The sequence below is a fragment of the Condylostylus longicornis genome, unplaced genomic scaffold, assembly GCF_029603195.1.
Source record: "Condylostylus longicornis isolate FDR11 unplaced genomic scaffold, ASM2960319v2 ptg000144l, whole genome shotgun sequence".
NCBI classification, from domain to species: Eukaryota; Metazoa; Arthropoda; class Insecta; order Diptera; family Dolichopodidae; genus Condylostylus; species Condylostylus longicornis.
In genome coordinates this window covers 51,093-75,790 of record NW_026578112.1, presented here as the reverse complement: position 1 = coordinate 75,790, position 24,698 = coordinate 51,093, and the positions used below count along the sequence as shown (strand labels likewise).

Sequence of the window (24,698 nt, the reverse complement as noted above, 5' to 3'; positions counted from 1 at the left end):
TAGACTAAAGAAGGAAAATAATGAAAATAGGGGGGAAAAAATTATAAGTACTCACATGGAATAGAAAATTTTTTTGAAAAATTCTATTATGCCTCATATAAACCCTGACATCCAAAATACAGTATTAATGTAGTATGATATTGTATCTTTGATCCATATTGTAGAATAAAAAAGTTCATGTAGTTTAGCAAAGTTAATTACGTAGTAAGAAAGTAAAGAGCATGATGACAAAAATGGAGAATATGAGTACTTAAATATGTTAAAACAATGTTGCTAAGGTTATTCGTGATAAATTTAACATTTTTATAGCTTTGCTTGGTTCATTTGATATTCATTTGTTTTATAGTAACTAAATTTTTATAGTAATATTGTTTTATAATAATGTTTAACCTTATTTACATTTTTTTTTTTACAATATAATCATTTCTAAAGTTTTACTACAGTATTTATACTGCAGTTAAATTAGAAGCAAAACTTTTTTCACTGCACTTTGGATATCACAGAAATTGCTCATTTTTATTTATCTTGGGCCACAATTAGAATGAAAATAAATAAGTAAGTATTTATTTTGTTTTTTTTATCGACTTGATAATTTAATTGATTATTGAGCGTGAATATAAAAGAGAAGAACAAATAAAGTAAGTGGATAGGTAGGCGCTTAGCTAATCAATTAGATCAAAAATAAGATCTCAATAATTAAATTTAAGCAAGTACAATTTATTTTATTAAATTTTATTAAATTTTAATGCCAATTTGATTCAAATAAAAATTACAAAAATTTTAAATATATTTTTTGCAGACAATGCAACAAATCTTTTTCGTTATTCTTTCTTCAACACATAATTACATGTACCTATAGACTTATCTACTTACAACTTACTTTCTTATTTACTTACAGATTCTACATTAACATTAAAATATAATTGAAATTGAAATAAATGAAAAGAAATTATGTTTTTTTTCATATGTCCTTAGAAATTCGAAATGGGATGGAAATAAAACGCGAGGGTGTAAAAGCAACAACGAGCGCCACTCATACGTTTTTTTGTTGTTTTTTTTTTTATTTTAGTTTTATTTTATTTTTTATTTTTAAATTTCTATGTGGATCGTTTTGCCGGTCATGCTTTTTTATTTTTTATCAGATCAAAATAAGTGCCTATAAAATAGTGTTGTGTATGGTGATGGATTGGTTTTTCAAAATCTTGCTTTTTATTTTAATTTGTTTTCCTTTCTGTTTTTTCTTTTTATTTTAACTAAAATTTAAAAGAAAAAATAAAACTATTTGTGTGCCAAAAATGTGTGTGTTTTCTTTTAAAAATTATTAAGAAAATAATAAAATCTAAAATGAAAATAAAAAAAATATAATAATAATTATGAATTGAATTGTTTTTATATAATTATATTTAATAAAGATACTTATATATATATATTTAGTTGTTCTATAATTATATATACAATGTTTAAAAAATATTAGTTTTATTTTTATATTATTAAGAAGGCATAGGTAACCATATAGGTGGACATAAAAGTATTCTTATCTTTTGTGTTAATAAATTTGCAAATCCACCTACGCATACAAACTGAGATAGAAAATTAAGTAAGTCAACATACGCCTAATAAACGTAACATAAAATTTTGAATTTATTAAAATAAATTTCGTTATTGCTTTTCATTTTGATTAGTACAAAATTCAAGAAGATTGATTATCGTTAGTTTTCGGGTTATTAAAATATAATTGATAAGTAGCTCAGCTAACTTACATTAAAAAGTCACTTATCTCTCTGTGTATTGCTTATTTATTTAATTGCCTTTAGAATTTTTATATATATACTTGATTTAAATATATTAAATAACATATTTTACATAATATCGATCGTATCAAATTAACCATTAGCTATTGGACTATTTCTATTCTTGAATACGTAAATAAATAAAAATTTGATAATTTTATGATGTTTTAAGAAAAAGGTTGTTCTATTAACAAAGGTAAAAATTCGTAATTAACTACTTATAGCTTTTTATTAAAACTACCTATCTATATACAAGGTACCTACTACTAACCGTAATTCTAAAATCATGTTAAAAATTTTCTATCTAAAATAAGCTTGTATTTTGAAAATTCTACTTGAGTATTATGGAATATTATCCTATTTTAACAATTTTGTTTTTCTTCTAATAAGAACTTCTACTTTAATAAGAATCAAAATCATTCGCTTAGTCATCACAAAAACCATTTTATGAAAAATATAACTACACACTTAAATTCCTCGTTTTAGTTTATTTTTTTGTTTGCTTTTTTTTCTCTTTAACACATCACAATTTGATGTATAACTAGATAGGAAGGCACCAAGTTATAGTTTCTTTTTTAATAACTATTTTTTCACATTTCCAATCAAGTGAACACGAAATTCAAATTATTAAGAAACGAATATTTTAAATCTTTCTACATATATAATTTTGAGTTAATTAAATTTAAATAAAATTTTAATACTTTATGTATCTAATTCTTGGAAAGTGAAACTTAATCCCAGTAACTACAGCTTATATAATAATTCTCGAATTAAATTTCTGTATACATATTTGTAATTCACATTACTGCTCAAATAAAGGCATTGTTAAAAATTACTTCAAAAATTACAGTCGATATTATCTTATATAAATTTTATATTTAGGTAAATAAGTATAATTTTGATCCAGATAAAATTTTAATCTGCATGATATGATGTAAAAATAAAGAAACTTTTTCAATATTCTGCTGAAATGTCACTAGAAAGATTATTGTGGAGTAGGTAGGTATTCTTCTTAATATATGAATCAAACAAAAGTTGATAAAACACATCAATGTATAGTTATAGTAAGTACAACTCGATATTTAAATGATTTCTTAACTTTCTTGCAAAAACATGGTAAACTGAGTAGAATCTATATACACTTAATAATTCTTTCATTTTTCTTAGAAAAATTGTTCTCTAAAAATCATTTTGTTGGTCTGCGGTGTTTGATATTCCTAAAACGAGTGTAAGTAATTTAAGAAAAAAATAAAATTAACCAAAAACAAAACCATCAAGTATTATGGTTTCTTGTTATGCATTAAAAAAAATGTGATACAGCTATTGCACTATTTATTAATCATAATAGCATGCATTCGTTACAACCAAATTCATCCTATCATCTGTCACATAAAAATAAAATGGGAAGGAAGATTAATGCGGTTCGGTGAAAAATCAATTTTCTTATTTTCATTTTTTTTTTGTCCTTTTTTCTAATAAAGTACCTTCACTGAAGTCAATTCTTCTGCTGCTGTTGCTGTTTAGTTGTTGCGAAAACTTTTTCTTTTTTTTACTCCAATTGTGTACGTTACGTATTTATTTTCATGAATTTTATTTGGTAATATCCAAGTGAAATGAAAATTATTCCGGCTTATTAAAAACATTCATAAATTCTTGTTTTTTTATATTTTTTTTTTTACTTTTTATTCTAATTTTACGAATTTTAGTTTAGTGTTTTAAATATTATTTTTAACCAAGAAAATTTAATATAGAATTATAATTATAATAGTCAGAGCCACTTCTTGAATTTAATATTTTTATTTCTTTTCTTCTTTTGGAATTAGAAAAAAAATCTTATTCGTGGGCAGCATAACCAAATATAACACAGGGTCGTTTCGCGAAAAAAAACTAATTTTTTTTTTAATTTAAACAATTTCAATTGATTATAGAATACATAATAGATAAAAAAAAACACACAAAATTAAATTTTTCTTAATAAAATGACAGTAAAAATTAATTATTTTTTCCTTTTATTCTCGCAAATGGTTTCCCTTCAACAAATCTTTTTCTTTTCCATTCTCATTTTACTTCATTTTTCCAAATGATATTTAAATACTTATAAATTGCATATCAAAAAAAAAATTTATGAAACAGACTCGGTACTTTTTATTTCAACTCACTTCAAGCAAAATAAAACTAAAATTAAAATTAAAAATTTTATGCTCGCTAAAATATTATTCTCTATTGAATGCACATTTTTTACTTTTTATAATTGAACAATTAATTTTACAAATTCTTCTTTTTTTTTTAAATTAAAATAAAAGGAAAAAAAAATAAAATAAACCCGATCCGACTTTCCTGCTTTTTACAAGTCGACGACTGTGACTGACAGACATGCGCGTCAATCAAATATGGTTGCTCAAGACGCTTTTATTGACAATTCATATTTCAGAATTCAAAAATGTCTGTCATGCGACGCTCTTTGAAAAGAGTCAAATGAATTGAAGAACATAACTGTGAATACAATTGTGAATTAGCAATTTTTTTGATAAATATCTTTATAATTTTATTTAAGAATCAAATACCTTCTTCGTCATTGAAAACTCGAAAAGGAAATTGAAAATCCATGCAAAAAGGTACATATTACTAATAAAAAAAATATATTTTGGCCACACATACTATCAATGACATTAATGTAACTTTCATCAGGTTAGTACATATTAAAACTTGATAAATTCAAAAAAATATTTTAATTCTTATTTGTTTTCTTAAAGGAACCATAGTATCCAGCTGAAAAGGAATTTTTCGTTATATATAAAATCTATGCTAACAATGTGAGACATTTAATGAATGCTTTTCTAAAAGTAGTACGTATTTAGTCTAAAATAAACAATCAATATTATTGAATTCACCAACAGATGGCAGTAGCCACGTTGAAAAATTATTTTCTTACGCAAAATGTACAGGTATTTATTTGTTAAAGATATTATGACAAAATTCCAATATTATCTTAAACTTTTTATTTGAACTTTTGGTTTTTCAAAATTCAATTTTTTTTTTTAATTTATTTAAAGTCAAAAATTTCTTAAGTTCATTAAAGTATAAATAAAAAAAGTAATTTGACAAAGGCATTTTGACATTCAGACGTCGTCGACAATCATTCTCGTCGCTGCTGCAACTCTGTAATAAAGTATCAAATTAATTTTCTGTATTCTAAAAGATAAAAGTTAGCCATTACGAGGTTCTTAAAAAATTTTACCATTTTTTTTGTTTAAAAAAAATTTTTTAAGAATTAAGAATAAAAATCACATTAGCTTTTTATTCTTAATTTTCATTCAGTTCAGTACAGTGTTGCGAGCTTAACAGATTTTGACACTTATTTGAAATTGACGTATTTCAAATCAGTGTCGTGTCAGAGAATAAAAATTTTGAAATAGGTTTTTCTTTGTTATCAAGGATTTTGAATTATATAGTTTTGGTATTTTAAGAAGATTTTAATAATCCAGTCTATGTATTAAGACGTGCAATGCTACAAAAACGGCAACAAAAGAAAAAAAACAACAGGAAATAAACGTCAATAAACTTCGCAAATTTTTGCAAAATCTTTCGCGTCTTTTTTGCAAATCCACACATATTTTCGAAAAGTTATGTAATTTTTTTAAGAATAGATGCATTTATTGAATTTACTATGTATTTATTTTCCAAATATTACAACCAAAAACAAGTGAGTTTATTTTAGCAAATACGTTGTATAAAATTATCATTGACACCTTTCGCAAGTAATAATTGACAAATAACACCCCTGAAATTCGTGAGCGATTGATCCTGTAAGGCTTTGTCATATACCTGAAATCAAAATATAAATTATAATCTTGAATTACTAAAATATATAGGCAAAATTATAAAAATTTTGTATTTCTATTACAAACCGTACTATCTAGGTTTGTATCCTTGCTAAATAATCACAATAAAACATAAAACTTGAAAAAAAAATTAACCATATCTGTTTTTTACTTACACCATCATACACGATTGTTGGAACAAATTGAAGAGGATTCTGCAAAGATTTTGTAGCTTGTTCGTCTCTTAATTGCAACAATATACCTTCTCTAGAATTCATGCAACTATCCATTCGTTCTTTTGGTAGACCAATTGCCCTGGCACACTAAAATATAAAAATAAAAAAAAAATGAAATAAATTATGCAAAAAAATTCTTCTATTCAATCTATTAAATATAACAATTGCAATTCATCTATTAATCTCGTATATTAAAATTTAAAATCATTTTACATACCTCGTATGCCAAATCATGGGCTTCTCCCTCACTGCGAGGTGATTTTGAAGTCATATAACATTTTGTAAACTCATAATGAATATCTGCATTTCGATCAAATGTATTAATCATACATGATTGTAATTTATTTCCATAACATTCTACAGGTCCAAAATGACAAGCAAATTGATAATCAACACCATTATGAAAACTGTTTGCTTTTCCAAATGGAACAAATTGTATGTCTATATAATTTTTAAGAGCTGGATATGCATCAGGTAATTGATTTCTAAAAAATGCTCTACTATCACCGCATAGTGTTTCATAAAGAACTGTGATCTTCAACTGTAATTAAAACATTTTTTTTAAACTTTTAATTTATTTTTGGTAACAGTTTTAATACAAATTTATATCTTAGAATAACGGTTAATTGTAAAATTTTCTCTTTTCTTTAAAAGAAAAATTTTTTTTTTTGTTTTATTATCTAAGTCCAAGCGGTCTAGCACTAATTAAGATAACAATAATTATAAACATATGGGCTTAATTCAAAAGATTGTCAAAACAATTAAAATTAATTTCTTACATACATACATATGTAAGCATACTAGTACGAGTATGTATATGGAAAAACGTAAATAATATGGAAGTACATAATTATATGTGGAAATGCATATGGAAGTAGGTATTAAAGGAGTTATTTATAAATAAAATAATTAAAGTTTTAATATAATAACTATTTTACTACAACTAAATGAACATGATTATTAACAATATATACATACATATATTATTTTATATTTTCAAAACGTTTAATAGTTTTTTTCTTTATAGTAAGATTGTAGTAAAAGAAAGCTTTGAGTTTTTGCAACTGTGTCTAATAATTCAAAGAGTGTTTTTGATATTTTTGAATATACGAGTACATATTATGTATATAGAGCTACATAATAATTTGTATTTGTGTATAGGGCCATTGCACTTTAAATACATATTCGAATTTTGAATTACCGTGACTTGAAAATTTCAGTTATTATACTGTATTGATATACAATTCAGCTAATATACAATTTATTTCTACAATTATGCAAAATTTGTTATACACTTAATAAGAATATTAGTTACTTTTTATAATTCAATAAATTATTTTTTAAAATATTTTTGCAAAATTTTTTTTATTAAGATTTAGAAGTTGATTATCAGTAATCTACTCGTATAAGTCTTTTACATATATATGTATGTATATACGTGATAAAATGTATAATATAATATCATAGATAAAGCAGCATGTACGTGTATAATTATCAAAATATACGTTTTAATTTAACGTTATTAAGAAATTTCGATTAAAATTTGTGATAGCACATTCATTAATTGTGTTTATTAATTTATCTCTTATAAATTGCTCAAATTATTATATTAAATTTAAATCAAAATATATTGTAAAATATTGATTTTGATATAAAGTTTTCATTTAGTACAATTTTATATATAATTGTAATTGATATTGTAAATATTTTATATAATTATGTAGGACAATTGATGAGAAGAAACATTAAGCCTTTTCGTAAATGCAGTATATCGCAATATAAAGCGATATAAAATAAACAGTAGCGCATTTAAATCATAATACGAACTGGTTTGATTTTATAGAATAATTTTAAAATATTCTCTTATAATTTACAATATTTTTGCAGTAATAAGAAAAAACTTAAAAATTGAACTTTAACTACAACTGTCAATTTCGAATATGCCATTTTTGCAGATTTTGCAGTTGGATATATCGAACGAGATTTATATTAAGACCAAAGTTATAAGAATTAAATTATTGAAAATCCACTTTTATTGCATATTCATCGCATTTGGTTTTTGCAGTAATGTCTTCGTAGTTATTGTTTTGCAGCATTGTGTTTATGACTCTATTTTAGCAATAATATTTTAATTCTATAATAGTCATTATACAAAATTATAATCACAGTATCACCATATTAAATTTTTAAACTAATATAAAGTACCATTTAAATTAGAGTTGATGTGAATATATAATAAAAAACTAATAATACTCGTATATCATTGTTTCAGTTACGAAAATGTAAGCGAAAAAAAAGTGTTGTTTTATTTTTTAAAATAAACCTTGGCATTTTTTGCAAAATATTTTTACATATACCTGTAATTTTAAATGACATTGTGTCTTTTGTCTATTAAATATTTATTATATACCTATGTCTGATACTTAGACAGTAAACACTGCATTGTGTACATATACATTATACGATACTATGCATGTGAGGTAAATTATAAGCCACTATAATTATAACTACTTTTGTCAACGTTCACTATAATTTACAAACTAGCAAAATTCCTTTTTGAACTCTTTTTTATTTTTTATTTTTCCTTAATAATGTTATATAATTTTGTAACATTTTAAATCGTTGTTTCTTTTTTTTTTTTTAATTTACACTTACCGGTTTTTCGCCATATGGTGTTTGTCCATTGATAGCCGAAAATGTTAAAAGTACAAGAAAAAATAAAATCATTATTATGAAAAAATTTAATTCAACTGGATTTGTAACAAATTTATATTCGATAATACTAATTGACTAAGATCACATATGTATGTAAAATATTTCTCAGTTTAATAAATTTTTAAAACCAAGTTTCTCTACTTACGTTCAAAACTGAACTGAAGATTAAAAGAAAAAAATTAAACATTAAATATGTTTTTATTTCGTTTTAATAACTTTGTTTGCAGTCTATATACCGACATTTAATAAACCGGTTAGCTTTTTGTACTCTTGAGATAAGAGAGATTTCTTTTATAATTTGAAGGCAAAAAAAAAGAATATAAACGCGACTATTAAAAAAAGAACGATAACTGCAATTTGAAGATAAAAGACTTTTGTTTTTTTTAGAAGCTTTTTTTGACCGTTTATTATTAAAAACCATTCTTTAGCTATTAAACGTACAATTGATTAAAACAATTACAATGAGGGAAATTCTTAATGATTTCCTCTCTTCACATGATCGTTAATACGATAAAAAAAAATATTGAAATTAGTGCAGATATCAGAGAGGTTATAATATGCTGGCAAAAACACATTAAAATTATTTTGTATAATGTAACATAGCTACGCACTTACTAACATACCATATACTTACTAACATATAAATTGCATTTGCATATAGCAAGTATTTTATGTTGCTATAGTTATGTATACATATTTACGATAAAAATTTATGATTTGTGATTTGTAAGAGATTTGCATTTTGCTTTCCGATATTTTTTTTTTTAATGAAGCTTATGAATTTCACAACATAATTTATTTTTTAGAAATAAAAACAAATAAATAAACGATATATGTAAAGTACATACACATACAACATATGCAACTATTTGTTCAGCGCGAGTATTTATAATTGCAAAAGTTATAAATTTGTACGATATACTCTTGTGGATACAAACATTTATTATGCCAATATTGTGGTGAGGTATAATATGTAAATATGTTTATAATTTACTTTCTAAAGTTAATAAACATTCTGTCGCAAAATCAATGGTTTTAAAAACAACACATTTCACTTTGATATGAATTTTTTTGATCGCTATAAATTGAGAGTTTAAGCTCTCTAACAATATCGTCTCTAGAATAATGGAGGAAATTATATTTTTTGATTTTCGGCAAGATAACGGAATTTATACAATTCTTTATGATATTTTATAGTCCGTAAAAAAATGTATGTATATGAAAAAAAGGTTCCAGAATTTGCAAAACTTTTACAGTCTAGCGGAAATAGACTACGGCTTGAGCTACTTTCGCGGAAATTAAATAATAATTTTATTTAATTTAATCAAAGCCTATTAATGTTACAATTTCAAAGAGCATAAAATTTATAAAGAAACTTATATATGAACAGACGTGTGAATAAAATTAAACTAAAAGGTTTTTTTTAATTTTTCGAAGTCTGCTAAAAAACTAATGATTTGTAAATAAAAATTTCGGTTTTTTCTTTTAAATTTCTTTTCGCTTTTAGGAACAATCGCTTTCTTCAAACTTCTTTTGTTTTTATTTTTTTTTAGCCGGTGCAAACAGACACACATACTTATATTATATATTTATGAACACACCTAGTGTGTAAACTTATACATATGTACATACATAGTAAATTTAAAACATAATTGTTTTGTATATGAAGTAAATGTTCTAATGACGTATAGAAGAGTTCATTAGTTTCTTTACAAATTAATCTGTGAGTTTTGTGTATTTTAATTGTATTATAGATATGTAATTTATAATCAGACAAACAGATAGTATACTTAACTTTACAATTTACTTAATATTATACTTCGTCTAACTTATTGCAAAGTATTTTATAGCTAATAAAGCTATTACTAGCTATAGAATAATATTTATTAAAGGATATTAAAACTATTACTACCAATTCTAACTGTGCTAAGAGTTACGAAAATTTGTAACGGTAAAATTTAATATTTTTTTGTATGTTTGTGAAATTAGTATAAATATCAAATTTATGAGTATTAAATTTATTTTAGGTTTTACTCTTGACTCCATTATAAAATTGCAATTTTAATATAAATGAACACTTTATGTTTCAGGGTCCACAAACAACCTTTTGTTCTATGTAATTTAATTTATAGTGGATATACATATATCTGATTTATTGAAGCAAAAATATAAGAGTATCAATAAAATGAGGGAGGTCAAAATTATAATTAGCGGATTACTTACTCTCGAACTTATATTTTTTGTTACCTGTATTTGTTTTAATAATAACTATTCATTAAAATGGGAGTAGGTATTTGCTATGATTTTATTCCATTGTGCTATTTTTTAAATATAATTTTATATTTAAGTATAAACAGAGAGAACATTTTATTTCTTTTCTGTCAAAATGGAAAAATTTTTCTTCTCTGATAATTTAGTTAATTCTATCGCCTTCACTAGGTTAACGTCGTTGTTGCTTCACATTGTGATTTCAGCCTTTTTTCTTTTTTTTTTACAATAATTGTTGACGTTTCTTATTGGCATTTGACTTTTAAGGGCGAATTCATTGTATTCGCAGCGAATTAAATCATTTATTTTTATTATTTGAGATGTAACTTTTGATAATTTTTATAGAAATAATCTTGAAGATAAAGTCTGTCTGTTTTTTTGAATACAAGTTAAATAAGAAGAATTTGCTAAATCAGTTGGAAAAATGAAGAAAAAAGTAAGTTAGTATTTTAAAATGGCTGAATAATTTTCTTATAATAAATATTTTTAGGTACTACTAATGGGCAAAAGTGGTTCTGGAAAGACTAGGTGAGATAATTTTACGCCTTATTAAATTTTGTAAAAACGTTTTAATTTTATTTTAGGATAAATAATTGTTTAATACATATTTATAATATAGTTTAACATTGCTCAAAACAAAATAACAAAATATTTTTATATTTTCAGTATGAGATCAATTATTTTTGCAAATTATATAGCTAGGGATACTACCCGATTAGGAGCTACGAGTAAAACACAAGTTGTGCTATGAACTTTTCCAAATACTAAATTTTATTTTCTTGCAGTTGATGTTGAACATTCTCATGTCAGATTTTTAGGAAATTTGGTTTTAAATTTATGGGATTGTGGTGGTCAGGAATCTTTCATGCAACAATATTTTGCGTCCCAGAGAGATAATATTTTTCGAAATGTTGAGGTACTAATATATGTTTTTGATGTAGAAAGTCGAGAATTGGATAAAGATGTTCATTATTATCAGTCTTGTTTGGAAGCTATTTTAAATGTAATGTTTATTTTAAATTACGTAGATTTCTAAAACAATATTTTGTTAAAAGCTTTACTAACGATATGATTTCAATTTAAGAATTCTCCTAAAGCGAAAATATTTTGCTTAATTCATAAAATGGATTTGGTTGCTGAAGAACAACGGGATGTAATTTTTAAAGAGCGCGAAGAAGATTTAATTAGATTATCGAAACCTTTGGAATGTACTTGTTTTAGAACAAGTATATGGGATGAAACATTATACAGGTAATGATATAATTTTTAAAAATGTGTGTTAAAAGATAAAGAAAGTTTTTTTGAAGGGCTTGGTCATGTATTGTTACTATGCTGATACCAAATGTTAGCGTACTAGAACATTCTTTGTCTTATTTTTCGAATATAATTGATGCTGATGAGGTTTTATTATTTGAAAAAGCTACGTTTTTAGTTATATCACATTGTCAAACGAAACAATATCGTGACAGCCATCGTTTTGAAAAAGTGTCAAACATTATAAAACAGTTTAAATTATCATGTTCAAAATTAGGAGCAAAATTTCAATCAATGGAGGTTCGTAATAGTGCTTTCGCGGCATTCATTGATACATTTACTAGTAACACTTATGTGATGGTTGTTATGTCAGATGCAAATATGCCATCTGAAGCAACACTGGTAAACATTAGAAATGCAAGAAAACATTTTGAAGAATTAGAAAATCCAAATAGTAATAATGTTCACAATCAGTATCACTGATATTTAAGGAAATCGTCCCTTGGACGATGATTTTCTTTTTATATACTTCCTATTAATATTCTATTTGTTTTTAAAGTTATCACTTAAGATATATATACATACATATAATATATATATTTTTTTATTCTAGCCATGTTATATGATATATGTTGATTTATAGTTTTTTGTTATATACTTAAGAAAACGACCAAATCTTTGAATTACATATTGTTATTCTTTGGTTGTATCTAAAAATTTTTCTTTACATATTTATCTAAAATTTTAGCTACAAAGTTTGGTAGTTTGTGCAGCGAAACTGGCTATTCCAGTCTACCGCATAGATATGCCTACCGTCTATAGATATGCTTACCGCATAATATATAAATATCGCCTTATTAAGAAAGCACATGTATTACAAAAAATGTAGTAATGCATACGAAGTCGTGTTTTGTATGTGAACTACTTTGACTTAGCTTTATTTTAGATATTTTTCTATTTAAGTAAAATTTTGTGATTCAACCTTCGTTTATAAACTATTGGATTCTTGTAAAATTTTTATTTATGTCAAAATAACAAAATATACAATTTTCTTTCTTCATAAACTTTGTAACGCTTTCATATCTGTAACAATTTTGTAAATTGCTCTGATGTAAAAATATGAGTTAAAGATATAAGTATGATTAAGCTATATTATTTATGTAAATCTTTTAATTTCAGGGAAATTTCCATTATCTAAGAAAAAATTGACATTCTTTATTTTAAACTTATCAATTGAAAGTAAATGACAAAATTTTTTATTTGTTTTTCTTATTTCATTTAAAATGAAAAAACTGAAATAAATCTTACTTTCTCTTGTTAATTTTGGAATATTGGCAATTTAATTGGAGTGAGTGATCGTTTACCATTTATAGCTAATTGAATTATCAACACACGTTTTTAAATTTTGTTATCACTTTTATTTGTATAAAAATTTGGATTCTCATTCGAATTCATGTCTCCATTTCTAATAATCTCTGCCGTTTTTAGTAATTTATTTAATCGTTTACCAATTAGTTTCGGATATTTATTATTTTTCAAAAGAAATTCTTTAGATTGATGTTCCACAGCTCCATTTTGTATTTGATATTGGCATAATTTGTTTAAAGGTTCGACCAATTTATCCTTATATATATTATCCCTTTCTAAGATTGAGAGTGATTCTGAAATATCGCATAATCATAAATTATTTTAATAAAAGTTAATTTAACAAATTCAACTACCAGCAGCAGTTTCAAGAGTACTGAGGCAACCTTCGGTAGGTTGAGTTCTTATTATGTATCTACTTATATCGCAAGAAATTAGTTTTACTTGCTTCATCTTGTGCAAATGTGGACTACTTGAATAAATTGCTTTCGCTTGTGGCCATGTTCCGTCAATTAATATTAAATTAAATGGTCCATCATCAGGATTTATTTCTTCTAAGGGTACTGAATATTTACTAGGGTAGAGTAACAAAGATTTAGGCGAAATAAGATATTTTTCAATGTCGCCGTCAAAATGCTGTGATAAAGGTGGTTGGGGAAACTTTTTCCCTTTGAAAATTAAGCATTTCCCTTCGATGAGACCCAATTGTAGCATTGTAGATGTTCTCAAGCAACGTTTTTCTTCTGCTGGATGTTGTAAAATTATTATTTGAGATTTTGGAGACAAAGGCGGTGATGGTAAAGAACAACACCAACAAACAATTTTTGGGCGTCTACAATAAATTCAGCAATGAATATTGAAAAAAAAAAGCTTTTTAATATACGAATCATACTTGCAATGCTCACATTTTTCTCGCTTTTCCGGTGGATCTGCTTCAATTCCTGTTAGATCTTCCCACACTTCAAAATTTTCCATTGCAATAGGCAAGCTAGCCTTTTTTATTCCAAATGTGAAAAAAAATAATACTTTTGTTATGAAAAAGTAATTTTGATGTAGCTTAAATGGAAAAACATGTTTTCTTTTAGAATAACATCAGAATTCAAGTATGTAACCTAAAAGATAACTTCATTTGATTTGAGCCTAGTCAACTAATGTTTTTACAAAGCAGCTGATTTAAGGTAATGACAGCTTTTTATTAGAAATAAATAAAAGAACAAATTGGGGAAATGTGTTGTGTTTCAGTTGTCATTTACTGTTAGGCTTACCATCAATACACTGTCACAATGGTTGTAGTGTTTTTTTGTACTTTGTTTTTGTCAATTCCAATTCCGTTCTTTAAAATGCTGTGGTTTTAAAGAAAAACTGTGCTCATATTTTCTGTAATTAAAATTTATAAAAAAATAGTATACTAAATCAGTATCAATGTATATTTTTCACTTTTTTGAAATAAAGTAGCTGGTTTACTTTATGCACTTATTAATGGTAACTCTTACACATCTTGGCATGCTATGGTGAGTTATGCTGTAAAGAAAAAGAAAGCAAATTGACAGGATTGTTGACAGTTGTTACTCGTTAGTTTGTGGGTTGGTTTAGGATAGATGTAAGATTTAGAAAAGAAAATAGAAAACTTTGCTAAAGCTACAGGGAAATATTTCTCTATATAACTTGTGTAGAAAACTTTGTGAGCTACAGGAAAATATTTCTCTATATAACTTGTGTCACAATTAAAAGGATCAACATATAGGATAAGAAAATGTCACTATTAAAAGGTTCAAAATTTTTATTAAATTCTTTGAAACCGTCATTTAATCCTCTGGTAACAGCAGTTCGATATAGATATCATGCAGAGAAAATTGCAAGAGGTGTGTATTTTAACGGCTTTTTTATGCACTTTAAATAAAAATATAATGTTTTTGTAGGTCCATTGATAAGAAGGTATGGTTATGAAGACAAAATTCTTCAAGAAGGTCTTCTACCACATAAAGATAATGGACGAAAATTACCAATGCCAGAATACAAGCCAAAAAATCCGTATACAGAAAAGCGAGCACATTTTGGGCAAAATGATTACATAGACATTTTAGGAAATGATAAGCTTCATCCAACCAAAGTTTTATATTCTGTACCATCTTGGCTAAGAGGTGTATCTGGAAATGAATATCAAGTTTTATTGAGAAAACGACGTATGATGCAACATACTTTGTATAAATATGCTAGACCAACCAAATGGAATGATTTGAAAAAACGTATAACATATTTGTATAAATTTTTAAATAGAAAAACAAAAACAGGTTTTTCACGACAATAACTTGATTAAAAACTTTTGTTACCAGAATAAAATTTATTATAAGATAGTTCAAAATTTTTTTTTATTTGTTATTCAAAAAATTTGTAGATTTAAGAAAAAATTGCATTTGTAAAATTAATACATTGTGATGAAGCTTGTTTTTCTACATAATATTTTTGTATTTAAATTAGATTTTGGAGTGAATGTTGAAGAGATTGCTATTTGAATCAATTCTGGAGTTTCTGATGTTGAATATAAAATACAATCATATTATGTTAATATGTGTCTTCTCGCTTTGGATTTGGGTTACGATACAATTGATTTGGAAATGCAATCCAAATCTCGAACACTTTCATATGAAAAACCTCTATTATACATACATACATCTAAATATAAACAAATATTTTCGCAAAGAGGTAAAAAAACCAACTTTTTGTTTTATGCAACACCAAAATTATATTTTAAATTATTTCTATCAGAATATAATAAAACTTCTAAAATACTAATTGGACATTTTGTTTCAAAAGTAGATTTACAATCAGTTTTATTTGAGCGAGCTTCATCAATATAATCATCAGACCAATGTTCTTTGTGTGGTAAGCTGAAAAAGAAAATAAAACTAGTATTATTTCTTCAAATATTATTAAACTAAATTCTTAGTTAGTCTAATTCTTAGTTAATCTAATTTTTAATTAGTTTCAAAAAATTTATAGGGAGAATGCATTGTTTCATACTGATATTTTAAAATTGTAAACGCTACAACCCCAGAAAAAAACTAATCGGAAATAAATTTTTTTTTTAAATTAAAGGCGAGTTCAACCTTTAACTCTAATGCTAGAGGGATTCAACACCATAAAGCTCTAACAAGCAGCAATTTTGTAAATTCTTTCAAACCGTATATTTCGATAATTGTCGGCATCAAATTTTAAACAAATATTTTTCTCATTTTCTCCATATTTCAATTCCTTACAATTTTTATATTGTATTGAAATTGTTATACTCCACCTACATACTTAAAACACAATAATATAACGAATATACTTACGTGAATACAATTCGTAATATATCGTGAAGTAAGGACATTCCTCTTGGTAATAAAAAATTTCTAACTTCGCATATTGTTCTAAAAATGCAATATTTCATATTATCAAAACCAAAACTGAAAAAAAATTAATTTTTTTTTTTTATAAAATTGCATTTCAATTTAAATTAGAACAAAAAAAAAACGAGTTACTTACTTTGATGCATAGTTTTCAATTTCATCATAAATAGCACGACGTTCTCTATGACCACGATGATAATACCATTCTTTTGTATGATAATTTTTATTTTTATTATTTTTTGATGATTGCATATTTTCCATATTATTTTTTTTTGATTGCCTCTCTTTTTCATTATTAAAATTTTCATTTCTCTTCATACGAAAATTTTTGAATTTAGATGAAATTAATGAATTCCAATTCGATGGGAATTTATATTTAAATTTATTATAATCATAATTATTATTGTATTGATTTATTGGTTGTCGAATTTTAAAATTTGAATAATAATTTTGTTGCCGATTATAAGTTTTCATTGGTATATAATTGTTGTTGTTGTATTTGTCCTTTAAGAAAAAAAAAATTAATTATTGAGGAAGCTATAAAATTTCAATTATATTTTTGCGATATTTACTACAATTAAGAAGCAGATTAGACTAGCGTTTCAAAAATTATTTAAATTTTTTATTAAATGTAAATAATATTATTCATTAAATTTTATAATATTTGAGATTATTTCGTTGATTTTAATTAATTCAAAGTTAATTTTTGTGGTCAAATGTGGTTTTTGTAAATATTTTAAGTGTTTATGGTAACTTGAATAATGCTGGAAGATTTGATATAAGCAATAATGTATTTATATAGAGAATTACATACAATATGTACTTTCCTGAGTTTATAGTTCATTAACGAAAGAAAATATCTTAATAATGAGTTTTTCATATAATAAATTTGAAATTATGTAACTCAAAAGGATGCTCTATATTTCTGATTCTGATTTTTGAATTACTTTAATTTTTAAAGAAATAATGACTACTTTAATAGTGAATTATTCTAATTTAAAGCATAATACTTTAGTTGATTATGGTCATTATTATTATTTTTTTTAATTTCTTTTACAATATTGTTGAGTATACCATTATATAATTTGAATACATATATGTATGCATGTATGTATAGTAAAAAAATTCCAATGATGCTTCAAATATTAAAAATTTTTTAAAAAAATTTGTATTGTTCAAATAATTTTTTTTTTACCGTATGTAGTTTTTAAAGTTATTTAAAAATTTCTAAATTTACGATAATCAGTCTAAAAAATATTTTTGTAAAATTGATTTTTATAAATATCATATCCCTTTTTACCCATATATTATACATGTAATATACAAAAAAACAAAATGTATAACAATAAAAAATATAACATATTAATTTTTCTAACCCAATTCTTCCATGTATCAGTTTTCTTCTTGATAAATGCAATTCTATTGTAATTTTTAAAATTTCTATTATTTTTATTGAAATTTTTACTATCATCAGATGAACTATCATCCATATCAGCTGCTGATAATGATGATGATGTATCTGATAATGGTGGAGGTTGTAATGATTCTAGTGAATCTGATGGAGTATTTGATGTTTTATTATTTTCATAATCATCATTACCCATCCAATTTGGTGGTGGAGTTTTATATAATTTTTCTGATTCTAGTATATTTGAAGGATTCCAGTAATTGTTATAGTTGGTTAATGAAAATGGATCTAGAAACAAAAAAAAAAGGAATAAAATATATTTTATATACAAAGGGAACAAAATATTTTTTTTTTGTTTCTTTTATATATTTATTACAATTTTTTTTGTAATTGTGAGTTTAAAATAAAAGCTTTAAAGAATATATGTTTGGACGTTTGTGGATATGCATTTAAGTATGTATGTATGTATATATGCATTTGAAATTAAGAATTTATTTTTATTTTAATGCAAAAAGTGAATAGAAAAAAACCATATGGTTAGAAAGTTGTATACTTTAATAAGTATTTTCTTTTGTCAAATAAAATAATTTTAATATATGTAAATAATAAAATTATATAAAAGTATATGTATAAATATACGTGTATATATACATATTTAATAGAATTGCTTTGTTATTTTAATAATTTTTTAATGAATTCAGTTTAAGGTTAATGTTATATGCACATATACATACTTATATATTATAATTTGTTATTAACTAATTAAAATACAGAGAGATTATAAATAAATTCTTTTAAATACTTAATTATTATTTATTATTTAAATGAGCATATTGTCTATAACTATATATATGAAATTTAATATAAATTCGATATTTATATATTTGGGTATACACTCTGTTTATATATAAGATAAAAAAATTAAATTTATATTTAAATTTAAATTAATTACATTAGAAATACAAAATTTTTAGAATTAGAATTTTTCGACTTTATTTTTAAAGCTGAATTAAATTATTGTAAATTTTATATAAATTTTAATTTATGATTTTAAAGATAAGAGCCCCTTAAATTTGTTTAAATGTTCCAAAACATTCAATTGTATTTCTTTTATTGGAACTTTGAAAATTATTAATTAAAAAGATTTGCACTTGAACTCAAATTCTAACTTGAATAATAAAGATAAATTTTGTGTATAATTACGAATCTGCAACAATTTAATACTCGGTTTACTTGTTGCAGATTTTTGAAGTTCTTAACATTCTACGTTTTTTTTAAATTACTTTTTTCTAGTTTTAAAATAATTTTACAGAATTTATAAAAAGAAAATTAAAATTTGATTCAGAAAACCTTAAGTAATGCTACAATTTTCGAATATGCTCTTTTTTGAAGTAAAGAATAATCGAACATACTAATTTTGCAGATATGGCAGATTTATTTATTGATCGCGCTTTATATTCTAGATCTAAGTAAGAACTGAATGATCAGAAATTTACTATATTTATTCCTCATATTATTTTATGAATTGATTCAAATTAAAATTTTTTTTAATATTTTACATTTTTAACAAGTTTAACGAAATTTTCTGGTTTAGCTCCTTGCATTTTTTCTATTTTTACTTTTACTTTTACAGCTCTTGTGAATTATTGAATTGATTGAAAATTGAATATTAGAAATTCAAATATTAAATTTCTGATTATTAGTTTAAATTTTAGATTTTAAATTTTATTTAGCATTCAAAGATACAATAAACATGTGTACAAGAAGATGCATTATTTATTAACCAAATAAGGTACATAAGTAGTTTCATAGAATTTAGTTTATTCTCTTGTACTTGTTCTTCCAAAATTTTAAACTTTTATTTTTAAACTTGTGTTTTCGACATAATATTATTTTTTTTTTCTTTCCTAACGGAAAATTCAGTTATTATATGCGCAATATCAATAATTAACATTATATTTTAATTAATTTTACCTCGATTATGCCCTAGAGATTATTAAACAATTAAATATTTTTTTTCCTAAGTATTTTACACATAATTTTCAATAATTATAATAATATAAAATTATTAAAAATATTATATAAATAATATAAAAAATATTGACTTTTCAACATACCATTCCATGGGTTACTATAAAAATTATGATGATCGAGAATTTTGTGATCATTATTGGGGTTTATCATACCATTACCATTCACATCTTTTCCATTTGTATCCATAGAATTCATATCCATCATTGAATTCATATTCATAGAATTCATATCCATAGGATTCGAATTCATGTCCATAGAATTCATATCCATAGAATTCGAGTTCATGTCCATAGAACTCATGTCCATTGAATTCATATTGTTAAATCCATTCATATTATTCATTGAATTCATATCCATTTCATTGTGATAATGATGAACATCATGATGTGTATCATAATAATTATGATTTGTTGAATTAAATAGTTCATTAGATGGTAATTCAGATGATTTTAATTTATCATTATCAGTTTTATTATCATCATCTGGTATTTTTGATATATCAGGTGGAATTGGATCTTTATCAATCATATTATGAATTGTACCAACATTATTATGTTTTGATGCTTTTGTTGGATAAAATTTTTCTAATGTATCTGGCATTGGATAATAAGCATCAAATTCTACAAAAAGTGCCATACCTCTTGGTGTTCTATTAATTAAATTATTTGATAATACTACAGTTACTTTAAAAGCGGTATCTTGTGGAAAAATTAAAAAACGTTTACGTCTTTTTAAAATGACATTATGAAAATTTCTTTTTAAATTTAATTTTGTACAATTATTATTTAAAAATTTTAAATTATTATTTAAATTTATTGTATCGGTTGAATTAAAATTTAAATTATCGATTAATTCTAAACTGGGTTTTATAAGAAATATTTGTAAAAAAATAGTAATGCAGTAAAATTTTAGTTGAAAATGCAATTTCATTTTTCCTTGAAATTTAATTTATTTTTTTTTTTTCTTTTTTATTTTTATGTAGCTATACAGGGAATATTTTGTCAGTTTAAGAAAATTTTTCTCTATTTATTTTTTTTTTTAGTTTTTTTTTTGTATTAATTTATGTTTCCTTTGTGTAGTTTTTTTTAGTACTAAAAACAAAAAAGTCAGTTAAAGAGCAGAAAATAACTATAAACGAATTCACAATATTTAAAATACGTGTACGTATAAATGTATGTGTGAATTTTTATAATAACTGTAAAGAAAAGGAAAAGCAACGTGAAAATTCAATTAAAAAAGAATTTAAAGTTTATCGTCGTTTTGTTAATATAAATACATACAAACATATACAAATATTTCAGTTCTATATTAAACGAGAAAAATAGAGTTGACCATGTCAACACTGTGTATAACTCTTCGTATGTTTCCAATCAAAAGAAGACAAAAGTAATTATTCATAAACAGTGCTTGTGTGAATATGGACATTTTGAATGGGTTTTAGGATTTATGATTAAATTATTTTAAATTTTACTTAATTTTACTTAAACTTATTGGCGCCAATATTTGCATACTAACTTCTTAATTTTATATGAGAATTATTTTCAGAATTCCATGGTAGTCTGCATGTTATAATTCTATTGAACCAAACTAAAATAAGCTCTAAGTAATTTGAAAAAATTTGGGTCCCGTATGAATAAGCAATCGGGAAAAGTTTTCGAGCACCACTGAAACGGGTGGTAGATAAGAATACGTGAGTTAATCGACTTTGTGCATATAAGTATATTATGCAAATGCAATAGTAAATGTTTTTTGAACGGCAAAACAAGATGGCGGCGTAACAGCACATATATTCATAAATAATACACGTCACACATCTATTTCTTAGAGTTATAAACGCAGTGATAAATTGATTATATCTTATATGGGAATAAAAGAGAAGAGGAGAGTAGAAAAGAAATAAAAAAAAATTAAAATTGAAAATTGTCCAGTTTATTCTAAAATATTTAGGTCACAATAAACACCATTAAATATTTTATTATAGCAGTCATTTTGTATGTATCAAAAACTAAAAACGAAAAATATTCAATAAGAATTCAGTAAGAAATTAGAAAAGGAAAAAAAAAATTTGTCAGAATTATTTTAAAAATTAGTTTGCAAAATGGAAACATGTATTAGTATTTTTTAAATTGATTTCCGAAATTAAAATATTCACCTATAATTTATTGTAGAATCAAAACATTTGGAAATGTAAAAAAATTCTTGGTTTTCAAGCGATATCTTAATTGGATATATCATTATGAACCTGATTAAAGGAACATAGCAAGTGTTATATTCATGACGTAGTATATGGGACTCCTCTCACTGCAACAAATCTGATGTTGTCAGTACATATACGACTGCAATGTTTATTGCCTAGTTTAGTAAAAATTGTTAGGTGCCAGTTACTTATGAGGCTAAATATACGATTTATTTAAATTCATTTTAATGTGATTCATTTTAATGTGAGATTTTTTACAAAAATGCCAAAAAAAAACCAAAATCAGCTGACCGTGGCAAAACTTTCTTTAAAATTTATTTTCAGCAATGTTATTTTTAAAAATCTGACAGAAATGGAATATTTTTCTATTTTTTTCGTCAAAATTTTATTTCATTCCAAATTTCGATTACACATCAGATTCTAATCAGATTTTCATTTAATCTTAGATTTAATCTGATATGTAGCAGGTTATTAAAATGCCATTCAAATTTGAAGGACTCTAGTAAGCTTACAGCTAATAAATGTAGAAAAATTTGGCTCTTATTAGAATTTCGCTTTGTGCCATCCGAATTCTCTGAAAAGTAGTTAGTTTCGGTAACAATCAGAATTCAAATATTAAAACTCAAGGTTTATGAATAAACTTTGTTCCTGGTGCCTTTTTTCAATCCAATTTAAAATATAGAATAAAAAAAATTTTTCATAAATAACATTCATGATAAACAGACAAGCTAAATTACACGTCATATTTTACAATATTCTTTTTGTACAAAATGTAGCAACTTACCTCCACGTTCTAATATCATTATTTTTACTTCTTAGTATGATAGTGTTGTAACAGTATTGGGGTTTGATGACTGAACCACATTATTTAAAAAGTGTTAAAAATTTAATAATAACGGTATTAGAATTAAATAAACTTGCGCACATGCATACATACATAAAAAATATTATCATTCACACGATTTTCTATATGAATTTAATTAACGACTAAAAAAATAAAATAAGAGGAATAAGAAAAGAAAGTTGACTCTCTTCTCGCATCCAAAATCAACCAAAAACAAAAGAGAAAAAAAAAATTATGTGTTAATTTTAAACATACTTTGGGTCTTTGGGGCCAACAAAACAAAAAAAATTCTAAAACAAAAACTAAAATAAACAGAAAAAAAAAAGTCAAAAAGCTTTTTGAAATTTTTTAGAAAAACACAATGAAATCCCGGAAATGAAAATTTAAATTTATAAAGGAGAAAAAGGAAGAGAGAGAAAAAAAAGAAAAAATCTTCTCTTAGAGTTTTTGTTCGTCTTGTTTTTGTTGTTTTTTTTTATACAGACAATTTTTTAACATAAAGGTTTGACGATAAAATAATTTGACGTTAAGAACCGTAATAATTTACCGTACAAGTTTAAATTTGGGAATTTTTTTTTGCTTGTTTTTCCTTTTTTTGTTTTTGTATTCTACAATTTATTTTTTAAACATATTTTTTAATTGTCGGAATAGTGTTTATGAGCCTATATTGTTATAAAATTTTTTTTTCAAAATTTATAAATTTACAGTAAAAACTTATTTTGTATATAAAAGAATGTACATAGAATTTATATAGGATCTTATAAATATGTAGATATTTTGTAATAGTATAAGTTCAAAAAAAAAAATTTGTGTAAATGTAATTAAAATTTATGATCGTATTTGGAAAAAAATTTTTACTTTAACTCGTTCGAATTTATTTGTTTTGTATTAAAAAATATTCTATGTCTATATAAAGAAATTAACTAGCATTTTTTCAGTAATTCTTTAAAATTCTACAGAAATAAATCTTTTTAAGTAAGTATATGTTATCGGAAACAATATTTCTTTATATTCTGTACAATCCAAAGGTAAGGTACTGCGCCCAATTCAAAGATAATTTAATTATGATTTCGAATCAGGTCTCGTTAATATTTTTTTAAATGGCAACTTGAATCAGTTCCAAATGTTTGCTTGTAAATTTTATTTTACTGTCACAAAATTTTTTGTCTCTCTTAACCGAGTTTTTAAAGATCTCTCTCGAGACGAAAATATTCTTTTCTACATTGATCTCTTTTTCCCACAAATTTAAAGCTCAATTAAATTTGTCTATAGTAGGAAATATGTTACAGTAATAGTCCCTTCAATAAAAGAGATATGTACCTTCTCTTATGAACTATTTAAATTATTAATATTCAATCTTAATTCTAATGTTGAATT

The 24,698-nt window shown here is 24.1% G+C and overlaps 5 protein-coding genes across 7 annotated transcripts in view; 2 read left to right on the top strand and 3 right to left on the bottom strand.

Moving 5' to 3' along the window:
• Positions 1-4,135, bottom strand: part of LOC129615677 (serine/threonine-protein kinase Pak) — a 53,736-nt gene extending 49,601 nt beyond the window's left edge. For both annotated transcript variants that reach the window (XM_055531007.1, XM_055531009.1), the window contains exon 1: positions 3,275-4,135. The gene's annotated coding sequence lies outside the window, so the exon portion shown is untranslated. The remainder of the gene's footprint in view (positions 1-3,274) is intronic.
• Positions 4,136-5,484: 1,349 nt separating this feature from the next.
• On the bottom strand, positions 5,485-8,761 carry LOC129615687 (GILT-like protein 1). 2 transcript variants are annotated; one of them, XM_055531038.1, is made up of 4 exons: positions 8,708-8,761; positions 6,065-6,382; positions 5,788-5,934; positions 5,485-5,615 (listed from the first exon to the last, which is right to left on the bottom strand). In XM_055531038.1, the coding sequence occupies exons 1-4, from the start codon at positions 8,747-8,749 to the stop codon at positions 5,505-5,507; spliced, it is 618 nt and encodes a 205-aa protein (XP_055387013.1). In that variant the 5' UTR covers positions 8,750-8,761; the 3' UTR covers positions 5,485-5,504. The 2 variants fall into 2 exon arrangements, with proteins under 2 accessions (XP_055387013.1, XP_055387012.1); XM_055531037.1 differs by lacking the exon at positions 8,708-8,761 and adding an exon at positions 8,503-8,701 and having other exon boundaries at positions 6,065-6,388.
• Positions 8,762-11,130: 2,369 nt separating this feature from the next.
• Positions 11,131-13,230, top strand: LOC129615678 (ras-related GTP-binding protein A). Its single transcript, XM_055531010.1, has 6 exons — positions 11,131-11,266; positions 11,321-11,358; positions 11,497-11,558; positions 11,616-11,833; positions 11,915-12,081; positions 12,138-13,230. The coding sequence occupies exons 1-6, from the start codon at positions 11,255-11,257 to the stop codon at positions 12,565-12,567; spliced, it is 927 nt and encodes a 308-aa protein (XP_055386985.1). The 5' UTR covers positions 11,131-11,254; the 3' UTR covers positions 12,568-13,230.
• Positions 13,231-13,430: 200 nt separating this feature from the next.
• On the bottom strand, positions 13,431-14,609 carry LOC129615688 (tRNA-uridine aminocarboxypropyltransferase 2). The gene is made up of 3 exons (XM_055531039.1): positions 14,342-14,609; positions 13,806-14,281; positions 13,431-13,745 (listed from the first exon to the last, which is right to left on the bottom strand). The coding sequence occupies exons 1-3, from the start codon at positions 14,422-14,424 to the stop codon at positions 13,483-13,485; spliced, it is 822 nt and encodes a 273-aa protein (XP_055387014.1). The 5' UTR covers positions 14,425-14,609; the 3' UTR covers positions 13,431-13,482.
• A 410-nt stretch (positions 14,610-15,019) lies between these two features.
• On the top strand, positions 15,020-15,827 carry LOC129615689 (39S ribosomal protein L51, mitochondrial). Its single transcript, XM_055531041.1, has 2 exons — positions 15,020-15,311; positions 15,369-15,827. Exons 1-2 carry the CDS (start codon positions 15,203-15,205, stop codon positions 15,755-15,757), a joined length of 498 nt encoding a protein of 165 aa, XP_055387016.1. The 5' UTR covers positions 15,020-15,202; the 3' UTR covers positions 15,758-15,827.
• The last annotated feature ends 8,871 nt before the right edge of the window (positions 15,828-24,698 follow it).

Coding starts and splice junctions, on each gene's coding strand:
- LOC129615678 (XM_055531010.1), top strand. Junction 11,359..11,496: donor AGTGGTTCTGGAAAGACTAG/GTGAGATAATTT, acceptor TTATATTTTCAG/TATGAGATCAATTATTTTTG. Junction 12,082..12,137: donor TGGGATGAAACATTATACAG/GTAATGATATAA, acceptor GTTTTTTTGAAG/GGCTTGGTCATGTATTGTTA.
- LOC129615688 (XM_055531039.1), bottom strand. CDS start 14,424: ATGGAAAATTTTGAAGTGTGGGAAGATCTAACAGGAATTGAAGCAGAT. Junction 14,282..14,341: donor GAAAAATGTGAGCATTGCAA/GTATGATTCGTA, acceptor AATTTATTGTAG/ACGCCCAAAAATTGTTTGTT. Junction 13,746..13,805: donor TACTCTTGAAACTGCTGCTG/GTAGTTGAATTT, acceptor GCGATATTTCAG/AATCACTCTCAATCTTAGAA.
- LOC129615689 (XM_055531041.1), top strand. CDS start 15,203: ATGTCACTATTAAAAGGTTCAAAATTTTTATTAAATTCTTTGAAACCG. Junction 15,312..15,368: donor TGCAGAGAAAATTGCAAGAG/GTGTGTATTTTA, acceptor ATGTTTTTGTAG/GTCCATTGATAAGAAGGTAT.
- LOC129615687 (XM_055531037.1), bottom strand. CDS start 8,574: ATGATTTTATTTTTTCTTGTACTTTTAACATTTTCGGCTATCAATGGA. Junction 6,389..8,502: donor CACCATATGGCGAAAAACCG/GTAAGTGTAAAT, acceptor TTTTAATTACAG/TTGAAGATCACAGTTCTTTA. Junction 5,616..5,787: donor CAACAATCGTGTATGATGGT/GTAAGTAAAAAA, acceptor TTTTGATTTCAG/GTATATGACAAAGCCTTACA.